Source organism: Salmo salar, chromosome ssa22 (assembly GCF_905237065.1).
Source record: "Salmo salar chromosome ssa22, Ssal_v3.1, whole genome shotgun sequence".
NCBI lineage: Eukaryota > Metazoa > Chordata > Actinopteri > Salmoniformes > Salmonidae > Salmo > Salmo salar.
The window spans coordinates 28,881,878-28,895,132 of record NC_059463.1 but is presented as its reverse complement, the minus strand read 5'-3'; the positions used below and the strand labels follow the sequence as shown (position 1 = coordinate 28,895,132).

The 13,255-nt window shown below is 45.7% G+C and overlaps 1 protein-coding gene across 1 annotated transcript in view; it reads right to left on the bottom strand.

Moving 5' to 3' along the window:
* LOC106583234 (zinc finger protein 385A) overlaps positions 1-13,255 on the bottom strand; it is a 59,621-nt gene that overhangs the window by 8,474 nt on the left and 37,892 nt on the right. Inside the window, 2 exon segments of the mRNA XM_014167172.2 lie at positions 586-906; positions 4,524-4,695. Coding sequence (XP_014022647.2) covers positions 586-906; positions 4,524-4,695 — 493 coding nt within the window.

Below are 13,255 nucleotides of genomic sequence, written 5' to 3'. Positions count from 1 at the left end.
TGTAACTAAAAGAAAATAATCTGATTGTTATATCTGTTAAAATAAACCAGACACGTGGAAGTATTGTCCTGTCTCTCTATGTGGTGGATAACAGCCAAGCTGTTCTTCTGTCATTTGAGTTGAGCTGGTTAATCTAGCCTTGAACACACTGAAATATTCATTGTTTACTCTTCTTCCCTGAGAGTGTGTGACTTAGGTTCTGTGTGTGTATTATGTGTGTGCATCAGAAGCCCTGGCTTAGTATTGCAATATTTGGCCTTGTGAAATTATTCAACCGCGATGCCTTAGCCGTGGTTTGCAGTGTATTCATAAACCTTGAGTGGAAGAAAATATATTTAATCAATTATGCCACTGTGTGTAGTTTTGTCCCTTGTGTGTGATAGTGGTATCCTATGAGTCAATATCAGAGATCAGGGTGTGAAGGAGAACACATAAAATGTTGTGTTTGTAAAAGCTCAAGCATCACTTTGTGCGGCTAATTTTGAGGCTGCTGAGAAGGCAATATCTATCTAGGCCGGAATGCTTAATGACAATAGACTTTATTACACATTGCGTTATCAGTTCTGTCTTTGGAAGGGGCCTTACCTTTGTTGTGCGCCTCTAGCTGAGAGAGGGAGTTGACGGCCACTTTGCACAGTGAGCAGTAGAGCAGCTTCTTGGCCTTGTCCTCAGACTCCCCTGAAGAGAGGCTGGGGGCCGGGGACAGGGTGTCAGGGGGGCCCGCCATGGTGGTGTCCACCTGGGGGGCACAAAGGGCCGGGGAGGGGATGGAGGTGGTGGGCATAGGTGTACTCAAAGGGGGCAAGGATGGACACACAGGGAGCAGGGGGGTGCCTGGGACCGACATGGGGATGGGGCTGGGTGTCATGTCTGAGCCGTTTGAATGTGGGCGGGACTCGACGTCATCTGTGAAGAGAACAGATAGGAAATAGAACGTTTTCTACCATATTTTATACAACGGGTGGTTCTAATCCTGAATGCTGATTGGTTAAAAAACTTGACTTTGTCCACAAACACCGGATTCTCGGGCATTATCACTTACGTGTAGAGCACACCAGATAATATTATGATGATGATGATGATGATGATGATGCGGCACTAGTACAGTACTATGTCTGAACCTACAGGGTCAAAACTCTGCCCCAGAGGGCCACACATCTGTCTCCCCCATCTGGAGTGAGTCAGGGTAGGGGGAATACCTGGGTCATGTCAGGTTATTCAGGTTGGAGAGGGTGGAAGGAGGGTCAGTAGAACAGCACATTAATCTTAATGTTACTGTAGGTTAACCACTGTATGTAGCACAGGGTCATCTGGTCTGCCAATTGAACCAAGAGATAAACAAAATACAACTTTTGGGAGCCAGTAGAGCCTTTATAGAAAATCCTCATAGCAGCATCCTCATACTACATAGTATTTAACCACAGACACAATCAAATCTGCCAGTTGTTTCTCTCCCAATCTTTCCTGTGTGACAGTATGTGTCAGGGGAAGCTCTATGTGTTACCTACGTTCCCCCCCCCTAATCTGATGACAGCCCTCCCTCCCCACCACCCTCCTCTCCTGCTGGCCAATCCCAGTGACGGATACCTGGGAAGCTCATTCTTGTCAGTGCTGACAGAGGCGTCTCTTAGCAGACATCCCTCTGTACGACTGTTCTGTTTCACCCCTGATCTCTGACTAAACAGCTGAACTTCACACACAGACTGAAACGTGTGTGTGTGTTTAGGTTATATCTCTGTGTGGGTTCAGCATGTGTGTGTTTAGGTTATATCTCTGTGTGGGTTCAGCATGTGTGTGTGTGTTTAGGTTATATCTCTGTGTGGGTTCAGCATGTGTGTGTGTTTAGGTTATATCTCTGTGTGGGTTCAGCATGTGTGTGTGTGTTTAGGTTATATCTCTGTGTGGGTTCAGCATGTGTGTGTTTTTAGATTATATCTCTGTGTGGGTTCAGCACGTGTGTGTGTTTAGGTTATATCTCTCTGTGGGTTCAGCATGTCAAATCAAATCAAATCTAATTTTATTGGTCACATACACATGGTTAGCAGATGTTAATACAGTGTAGCGAAATGCTTGTGCTTCTAGTTCCGACAGTGCAGTAATATCTAACAAGTAATCTAACAAATTCACAACAACTACCTTATACACACAATGTAAGAGGATGGAATAAGAATATGTACATATAAATATATGGATGCTCGATGGCCGTACAGCATAGGCAAGATGCAATAGATGGTATAAAATACACTATATACATAGGAGATGAGAATTGTAGGATATGTAAACATTATTAAAGTGACATTATTTAAAGAGACCTTTATTATATCCATTTATTAAAGTGGCCAGTGATTTGAGTCTGTATGTTGGCAGCAGCCTCTCTATGTTAGTGATGGCTGTTTAACAGTCTGATGGCCTTCCGATACAAGCTGTTTTTCAGTCTCTCGGTCCCAGCTTTGATGCACCTGTACTGACATCGCCTTCTGGATGATAGCGGGGTGAACAGGCAGTGGCTCGGGTGGTTGTTGTCCTTGATGATCTTTCTGGCCTTCCTGTGACATCAGGTGCTGTTTGTCTCTTGGAGCGGCAGGTAGTTTGCCCCCCGGTGATGCCTTGTGCAAACCGCACTACCCTCTGGAGAGCCTTGCGATTGAGGGCAGTGGAGTTGCCGTACCAGGCGGTGATACAGCCCGACAGGATGCTCTCGATTGTGCATCTGTAAAAGTTTGTGAGGGTTTTAGGTGACAAGCCAAATTTCTTCAGCCTCCTGAGGTTGAAGAGGCGCTGTTGTGCCTTCTTCACCACACTGTCTGTGTGGGTGGACCATTTCAGTTTGTCCGTGATGTGTACGCCAAGGAACTTAAAACTTTTCACCTTCTCCACTACTGTCCCGTCGATGTGGATAGGGGGGTGCTCCCTCTGCTGTTTCCTGAAGTCCACAATCATCTCCTTTGTTTTGTTGACGTTGAGTGAGAGTTTATTTTCCTGACACCACACTCCGAGGGCCCTCACTTCCTCCCTGTAGGCTGTCTTGTCGTTGTTGGTAATCAAGCCTACCACTGTAGTGTCATCTGCAAACTTGATGATTGAGTTGGAGGCGTGCATGGCCACGCAGTCATGGGTGGACAGGGAGTACAGGAGAGGGCTGAGAACGCACCCTTGTGGGGCCCCAGTGTTGAGGATCAGCGGGATGGAGATGATGTTTCCTACCCTCACCACCTGGGGGCGGCCAGTCAGAAAGTCCAGGACCCAGTTGCACAGGGCGGGGTCGATACCTAGGGTCTCAAGCTTAATGACGAGTTTGGAGGGTACTATGGTGTTGAATGCTGAACTGTAGTCAATGAACAGCATTCTTACATAGGTATTCCTCTTGTCCAGATGAGATAGGGAAGTTTGCAGTGTGATGGCGATTGCATCGTCAGAGGACCTGTTGGCCCGGTAAGCAAATTGGAGTGGGTCTAGGGTATCAGGTAGGGTGGAAGTGATATGATCCTCGACTAGTCTCTCAAAGCACTTGATGATGACAGAAGTGAGTGCTACGGGGTGATAGTCATTTAGCTCAGTTACCTTCGCTTTCTTGGGAACAGGAACAATGGTAGACATCTTGAAGAAAGTGGGGACAGCAGACTGGGATAGGGATTGATTGAATATGTCCGTAAACACTCCAGCCAGCTGGTCTGCGCATGCTCTGAGGACGCGGCTAGGGATGCCGTCTGGGCCGGCAGCCTTGCGAGGGTGAACACCTTTAAATGTTTTACTCACGGAGGCCACGGAGGAGAGCCCACAGTCTTTGGTAGATGGCCGTGTCGTGGCACTGTATTGTCCTCAAAGCACACAAAGAATTTGTTTCATTTGTCTGGGAGCAAGACGTTGATGTCCGCGGTAGGGCTGGTTTTGTTTTTGTAATCCATGATTGACTTTAGACCTTGCCACATATGTCTCGTGTTTGAGCCATTGAATTGCGAGTCTACATTGTCTCTATACTGACACTTTGCTTGTTTGATTGCCTTGCGGAGGGAATAACTACACTCTTTGTATTCGGTCATGTTTCCAGTTGCCTTGCCATGATTAAATGCAGTGATTTGTGTATGTTTAGGTTATATCTCTGTGTGGGTTCAGCATGTGTGTGTGTGTTTAGGTTACAGTATATCTCTGTGTGCGTTCAGCATGTGTGTGTTTAGGTTATATCTCTGTGTGGGTTCAGCATGTGTGTGTGTTTAGGTTATATCTCTGTGTGGGTTCAGCATGTGTGTGTGTTTAGGTTACAGTATATCTCTGTGTGGGTTCAGCATGTTTGTGTGTAGGTTATATCTCTGTGTTTGTTCAGCATGTGTGTGTTTAGGTTATACCTCTGTGTGGGTTCAGCATGTGTGTGTTTAGGTTATATCTTTGTGTGAGTTCAGCATGTGTGTGTTTAGGTTATATCTTTGTGTGGGTTCAGCATGTGTGTGTGTGTGTGTTTAGGTTATATCTTTGTGTGGGTTCAGCATGTGTGTGTGTGTACAGTGTGGAGCACAGGTGGTGCTTACCCTGTTTGCTAGGGTCGGGGCCTGGGCTGGATGTTGAGGGGCCTGGTGGAGAGAGGGCGGCGGTGGGGAGAGTGGCCAGCTTGTCACCCTCCTGGGGGCGAGTCTTGGAGGTCTCAATGCCTTTTACCCTCCGAGCGTGGCGGCTCCCCTTATAGTGGGCCTCTGCCTGACTCTGAGAAAAGAACATGGAGAGAAGAGGACATGGCATGATATGTCACATCATAATCCACATGGGTATTATTATTCACACACTTCTGAGCGCCATGCTTATCTGATATCTGCGTATATCAGGAAAAAAAAGGTATACCCAATCTTTAGCAGATGATAATTCACTCACCCCAATAGCAGCCTTAGCATGGCCATGGGACACCACACACACCCTGGCTGTTTTATTTTCACGCTACGGTTGTGTCCTGTTTTCCTGTTTAGTACAGTATCTATCATCCACAGGCCTGTTTGAGACCCAGTGAGGTCAGTGGAGTAAACTCTAGCCATAGTGTTGACTGGACATCTCTCAGCAGATGGCTTTAGGCTGTCATATGAGCTCTGTGCTGTCCCTGCTCTGTACCTGCCTGTCCCTGTGGCTGACTGACTGGCTGGCTGATTGACTGGCTGGCTGACTGGCTGGAGCACTCTTCAGCAGTTCAGTAGATCCATTATGCATCTCTGTCTGCACAGGGGTGGGTTTTATAAAAAAAATGTCATTTAACCTTTATTTAACAAGGCAAGTCAGTTAAGAACAAATTCTTATTTACAATGGCGGCCTACCCCGGCCAAACCTGAACGACGCTGGGACAATTGTGCGCCGCCCTATGGGACTCCCAATCACGGCCGGATGTGATACAGCCTGGATTCGAACCAGGGACTGTGGTGACTTTATAACTATCCTTGTTCAACACAAAATAGCACAAAATACAGCAAGTGAGGAGCACACACTCTCTGTGGTTTGCTGTCAATGTGAGAACTACACTGAGTGTACAAACAGTAGGTCAGCAGTAATCATTCTTTAAGCATTCTAGAATATTCCAGACCCTATATAGTACTATAATGTTCAGGTCACCTCTAGTCTGTCTTTACAGAGGAGAATGTTCTGGTGGTTCCTCTGCTGTAAATTGCTAATTACTGAACTGAGCCTGTGATGATTATCGAGTGGTGAGAATGGGATTATCTAAAATAGACCCAGAGGTGTGAGGAAACACTGACAGCTGCAACTAGACTACTGCTGCTCAAGGAGGAGTAAGGAATGCGAGTGGCCAGAGTGTCACCAAGGGAGGGTGTGTGTACTGTAGCCAGCTACATAGCTACAAAGAGAGCTGGGGCTTGGCAGCAGCGAGGGAGGGAGTGAGAGGGCTACTGGGACGTGTCAGGGATGCCTCCCTAAACCCCAGGCAGTAATTGCCGATGACAGAGGTCCACATATAGCATAACACAGAACACACTCAGCAACTGTTATGTTCTCCAAAGAGACAGACTTACAGAGAAAAGGAATTGCCTCTCTCTCACTTCTCTCCCACTCTACTTTCACTATTTCAGATTGTAACCCCCCCCCGTCTCTCTCTCTCTCTCTCTCTCTCTCTCTCTCTCTCTCTCTCTCTCTCTCTCCTCTTCTCTCTCTCGATGGAGGAAAGCTTTGGTTTTGAAGCTCTGTCCTGACCTTCAGTGTTTAGGTCTTGGGGATCAATGAAATTCAACAATCAATTCCAACTGAACAGAGTTGACAACAGAGAGGGGAGACGGACAGGGAGTCAGAAAGAGGGGATAGAGCAGAGGTCTAGAAAGAGATTAGAAGGAAGGAGGAAATAGAGATCTTTAGGGTAGAACTGAAGAGTTAGAAAATAGGAGTACATGATGTTTGGAATGGGTTAAGAAGCGTTATGAAAATTGGATATGAAAATATGATCCTTTTCTCTCTGAGCAGGATGCGGCTTTGATGTTTAATCTATGAGGTGACAAAGGCAGAGGAACCAGAGAGAACTGGTCTAGCAGCCAAATCTACTGTACAGCCGACAGGCAACACAATGGAGGAGAGAGGGGGTGGGAGAGGAGAGGGAGGACGAGGGAAATGCAGAAGAGAAGGGGACACAGGAAGTACACCAGAAAGAGAGAAAGAGATAGAGAGACATCAACATGTATGAAGAAGAGGAGGAAAAAAGGAAAAGGAAGCAGGATCTATCTTAGGGACTGACATTGACATTGAAATTGATTGATTGAGCGAGAGAGAGAGAGAGAGAGAGAGAGAGAGAGAGAGAGAGAGAGAAGGTGTCCAGCTTTGTGGTGCTGCAGTGGTAACGATAGCCAATGCAGCACAATAAAGAGGCATGTGACGTCGGTCTTGCAGCATAGAGAGCTGGGCTGAGCTCTGACAGCCTGTCCTGTATGGCTGGTGGCTGCTTGGAATGAATTGCAATTTCATAATCACCCCATGTGGCCCTATACAGTACAATACTGGTGGCAGACTGGCAGTGTGGTAGGTTTGCTTCTGAGTTTATATGAATCAATCCAGATATTTTGGTTTGGTTCAGCTTCAGTCTTTAATTGTATCTGGTTTAGCAGATGATGAAGTTTAATCCATGGCTTAGCCAGTGTAGACTGACAGAAAACACAATTCAGTGAGAGTGCTGCCGGTACTTTATTTTGAATATTTATATCAAAATATCTTACTCTTTATAGCAGGAAAGACAATGTATGCTGGCTGGGGTATAACATTAGAAACGTGTGGAAAGTATTATGTAATATTGTCTCTAACTGTGCTTCTGAAATGTAGTAGTGCTGCAGTAACAGATCCTTGGCTGTATATATACTGTGTATACTGTGTATACTGTGAGCAGACTATTGTTTCATTATTAGAGAACGTCCATTGTGCTCTGAGCTCACAGCCTTTCCCCTCTCAGATTACTGAGCACTGGACTGGTAGAGCAGATGGAGATCAGGACTTTCTCACACACACTGACTGTACTGATGATGATGCATAAAGGGAGTGAAGGCCAAACAGGTGGCCAAGGGTCCAGTGGAGTTGGAAGTTGAACACACACATACACACCACACGCAGTACACTATTCTACGCTGCTACATGCAGGCACAGACGGACAGACAGACGACACTCACACCCACACACACAGGGTTGACGACAGTGACACCTGACCGCAAACTCTCGACCACAAAGCGCTACAGAGGGTGGTGCGGACAGCCCAGTACATCACTGGGGTTGAGCTCCCTGCCATCCAGGACCTCTATATCAGGCGGTGTCAGAGGAAGGCCGAAAAATTGGCAAAGACTCCAGCCACCCAAGCCATAGACTGTTCACTCTGCTACTGTCCGGCAAACAATACCGGAGCATCGGCTCTCGGACCAACAGGCTCTGAGACAGCTTCTACCCCCAAGCCACAAGACTGCTAAATAGTTCATTAAGTGGTTACCCTGATTATCTGCACTGACCCTATCTTACACTGACTCTATGCACACGCACTATATATACACATTCACACACACACTACACTGACACTCACACAAAAAATCCATACACATTCACATACTGTACACTAGATATGCACACACACACATAACACACACACACACGCATACCGCCAACACAAACACACACACTTTTACACTCATTTGCTATTATTATCTATCCTGATGCCTAGTCACTCGTACCTCTGCACATCGATCTGGTACTAGTACTCTCTGTATATTGATTCATTCTTGTGTATTTTATTCCTGTGGTACTATTTTTCTTTTTATTATCATTTCTCAGTTAAGTAAGTCTACACCTGTTGGATTTGATTTGAGTGTGTACTACAGAATGTGAGAACATGGGGTCCAGGAGAGGGGATTAGAGAGGGTAGATAGATGCAGCTGTTATGGCGTTTCAGACGCTCCCCTGTTTATGTTTCCACCGTCCTTTCCCGAAAAGTATTTAGTGCTTTATTCATTGGCATGTGTCAACATTTTTAGCCAGGATTGTGTGTCAGACTTGTGTCTGGCTTAAAAGTGACACTGTGTTTCCCCTGAGCAAAGAGACTTTTACTGTATGTTTAGGGGATATACCCATCACTCAAGCTGGTCCAATGTACCCTGGCCTGTACTTTCTATACCCATTGTGAAGCACTACAAAAACATTTAATACTTCATAACAATAATGTTGAATACACGAAGTGCACATTTTGAAGCAAATTGCCTAAGCCTGCTACAGTGAAATTGTAATACTCAATGCAGTCTATGACAGGAAAACAGGTCTTACCACATCTTACTGGTGATAAAACGCTCCCATCTGTGTAGGGGAGGGGGAGGAGTTGTATAATCAGGCCTTAAAACAGCCTCAGATTTGACCGTATATGTTTACAGGTGAGTTTGTGTTCTAATACACACAGCAGCAAGGAGAGAGGATCATATACAGAGAAAATAATGTAGAGACAACAGTTGTATGTGGTTATAGTACAATATTTGAGATTTTCAACAAATTCATGTTTCTTCTTTTTATAAGAAACATTAATGTGTTGAAAATCCCAAATTGTTTGCATAGTCAACTTACACACAGCTCTGACACACACACTTCTCCCACCAGACATGTCACTAGGGGTCTTTTCACAGTCCCCAGATCCAGAACAAATTCAAAAAAGCATATAGTAGAGCCATTATTGCATGGAACTCCGTTCCATCTCATATTACTGAAATGAACAGCAAACCTGGTTTCAAAAAACAGATGCAGCAACTCCTCAAGGAACAACGCCTCTCCCCTATTTGACATAGATAGTTTGTGTGTATATATCGATATGTAGACTACGTGTGCCATTTTTATTTGATTTTAATTGATGTAGTTCTGTTCTTGTCTACTGATGTTCTGTATTATGTCATGTTTTATGTTTTGTGTGGACCCCAGGAAGAGTAGCGGCTGCTTTTGCAAACAACTAATGGGGATCCTAATAAAATACAAAATACACATAAAGACATGCAATCAAACTGAGCATTGGTTTATGTGCTTATTTCACATTTAATGATGTGTACAGAGCTGAGGGCTTCTGTCTTTATGACTGTATGTTTCAGAAGGCAGTCAGTGTCATAAGCACCTATCAGCTGTTAGACCCCCACTCTCTCTATTGGAATATGTGCAGCACGGAACAAACCACTCTGAATAATCCCACAAGGGATGTATATGTTATGATGTATTTGTTATTCTACTATGAAACTATCAGTTAACACCGATTTAGGCTGATTTACAGTGCCGGTCAAAATGTTTTAGAACACCTACTCATTTAAGGGTTTTTCTTTATTTGTACTATTTTCTACATTGTAGAATAATAGTGAAGACATCACAACTATGAAATAACACATATGGAATCATGTAGTAACCCAAAAATTGTTAAATAACTCCAAATATATTTTATATTTGAGATTCTTCAAATAGCCACCCTTTGCCTTGATGACAGCTTTGCACACTCTTGGCATTCTCTCAACCAGCTTCATGAGGTAGTCACCTGGAATGCATTTCAATTAACAGGTGTGCCTTCTTAAAAGTTAATTTGTGGAATTTCTTAATGCGTTTGAGCCAATCAGCTGTGTTGTGACAAGGTAAGGGGGTGTACAGAAGATAGCCCTATTGGTAAAAGACCAAGTTCATATTATGGCAAGAACAGCTCAAATAAGCAAAAAGAAACGATAGTCCATCATTATTTTAACAGAACTTTGAAAGTTTCTTCAAGTGCAGTTGCAAAAACCATCAAGCACTATGATGAAACTGGCTCTCATGAGGACCGCCACAGGAATGGAAGACGCAGAGTTACCTCTGCTGCAGAGGATAAGTTCATTAGAGTTATCAGCCTCAGAAATTGCAGCCCAAATAAATGCTTCACAGAGTTCAAGTAACAGACACATCTCAACATCAGCTGTTCAGAGGAGTCTGTGTGAATCAGGCCTTCATGGTCGAATTGCTGCAAAGAAAGAACTACTAAAGGACACCAATAAGAAGACTTGCTTGGGCCAACAAACACGAGCAGTGGACATTAGACCAGTGGAAATTTGTCCTTTGGTCTGGAGTCCAAATGTGAGATTTTTGGTTCCAACTGCCGTGTCTTTGTGAGATGCGTTGCGGGTGAACGGATGATCTCTGCATGTGTATTTCCCACCGTGAAGCATGGAGGAGGAGGTGTTATGGTGTGGGGGGGCTTTGCTGGTGACACTGTCTGTGATTTATGTAGAATTCAAGGCACACTTAACCAGCATGGCTACCAGTGTATTCTGCAGCGATACTCCATCCCATCTGGTTTGCGCTTAGTGGGACTATCATTTGTTTTCAACAGGACAATGACCCAGCACACCTCCAGGCTGTGTAAAGACTATTTTATCAAGAAGGAGAGTGATGGAGTGCTGCATCAGATGACCTGGCCTCCACAATCCCCCAACCTCAACCAAATTGAGATGGTTTGGGATGAGTTGCACCGCAGAGTGAAGGAAAAGCAACCAACAAGTGCTCATCATATGTGGGAATTCCTTCAAGACTGTTGGAAAAGCATTCCAGGTGAAGCTGGTTGAGAGAATGCCAAGAGTGTGCAAAGCTGTCATCAAGGCAAAGAATGAAGAAGAATGTAAAATACAAAATATATTTTGATTTGTTTATCACTTTTTTGGTTACTAAATGATTCCATATGTGTTATTTCATAGTTTTGATGTCTTCACTATTATTCTACAATGTTGAAAATAATAAAAAGAAAGAAAAACCCTTGAATGAGTAGGTGTTCTAAAACTTTTGACCGGTAGTGTATGTGAACACTTAAACCACCTCTTCTGTTAATTCTGTTAATTCTTTAGTTATACTCCCTCAGTCATCCTCTTTTTGGTGCCCTGTACAAAAACTGACATGCTGGAATGTGCTTTGTCAGCATTCACTACTTTCTCAAATTTCACCCAATGACCAGATCAAGTCAGTTCTTTGTTGCGTCACATTCACCCTCACTGACCCCTCACAATCCCTCTATCACAACTATCCCCATGATGCATTCTAGAAATAAAAGCAGTTGGTGGTCGTCCTATTGCTTGCTGCTGATATATCATAAGCACTTGGCCATCAGTCATTCTAGTGTGTTTCCTTTTAAGACATCCCCACAGACTTAAACACTCAATCCAACCTCAACATCTCAGAACCCCAACCCCCTGTGCTCTAGTCCCCTAGTCCCCTGTTCTTTAGTCCCCTAGCCCCCTGTTCTTTAGTCCCCTAGTCCCCTGTTCTCTAGTCCCCTAGTCCCCTGTTCTCTAGTCCCCCAGTCCCCTGTTCTCTAGTCCCCTAGTCCCCTGTTCTTTAGTCCCCTAGTCCCCTGTTCTTTAGTCCCCTAGTCCCCTGTTCTCTAGTCCCCTAGTCCCCTGTTCTTTAGTCCCCTAGTCCCCTGTTCTCTAGTCCCCTAGTCCCCTGTTCTCTAGTCCCCTAGTCCCCTGTTCTCTAGTCCCCTAGTCCCCTGTTCTTTAGTCCCCTAGCCCCCTGTTCCTGTTCTTTAGTCCCCTAGTCCCCTGTTCTCTAGTCCCCTAGTCCCCTGTTCTCTAGTCCCCTAGTCCCCTGTTCTCTAGTCCCCTAGCCCCCTGTTCTCTAGTCCCCTAGTCCCCTGTTCTCTAGTCCCCTAGCCCCCTGTTCTCTAGTCCCCTAGTCCCCTGTTCTCTAGTCCCCTAGTCCCCTGTTCTCTAGTCCCCTAGTCCCCTGTTCTCTAGTCCCCTAGCCCCTGTTCTCTAGTCCCCTAGTCCCCTGTTCTTTAGTCCCCTAGTCCCCTGTTCTTTAGTCCCCTAGTCCCCTGTTCTCTAGTCCCCTAGTCCCCTGTTCTCTAGTCCCCTAGCCCCCTGTTCTCTAGTCCCCTAGTCCCCTGTTCTTTAGTCCCCTAGTCCCCTGTTCACTAGTCCCCTAGCCCCCTGTTCTCTAGTCCCCTAGTCCCCTGTTCTTTAGTCCCCTAGTCCCCTGTTCTTTAGTCCCCTAGTCCCCTGTTCTCTAGTCCCCTAGTCCCCTGTTCTCTAGTCCCCTAGTCCCCTGTTCTTTAGTCCCCTAGTCCCCTGTTCTTTAGTCCCCTAGTCCCCTGTTCTTTAGTCCCCTAGTCCCCTGTTCTTTAGTCCCCTAGTCCCCTGTTCTTTAGTCCCCTAGCCCCCTGTTCTTTAGTCCCCTAGTCCCCTGTTCTCTAGTCCCCTAGTCCCCTGTTCTCTAGTCCCCTAGTCCCCTGTTCTCTAGTCCCCTAGTCCCCTGTTCTTTAGTCCCCTAGTCCCCTGTTCTTTAGTCCCCTAGTCCCCTGTTCTCTAGTCCCCTAGTCCCCTGTTCTTTAGTCCCCTAGTCCCCTGTTCTTTAGTCCCCTAGTCCCCTGTTCTTTAGTCCCCTAGTCCCCTGTTCTCTAGTCCCCTAGTCCCCTGTTCTTTAGTCCCCTAGTCCCCTGTTCTCTAGTCCCCTAGTCCCCTGTTCTTTAGTCCCCTAGCCCCCTGTTCGTGTTCTTTAGTCCCCTAGTCCCCTGTTCTCTAGTCCCCTAGCCCCCTGTTCTTTAGTCCCCTAGTCCCCTGTTCTCTAGTCCCCTAGTCCCCTGTTCTCTAGTCCCCTAGCCCCCTGTTCTTTAGTCCCCTAGTCCCCTGTTCTTTAGTCCCCTAGTCCCCTAGTCCCCTGTTCTCTAGTCCCCTAGGCCCCTGTTCTTTAGTCCCCTAGTCCCCTGTTCTCTAGTCCCCTAGTCCCCTGTTCTTTAGTCCCCTAGTCCCCTGTTCTCTAGTCCCCTAGTCCCCTG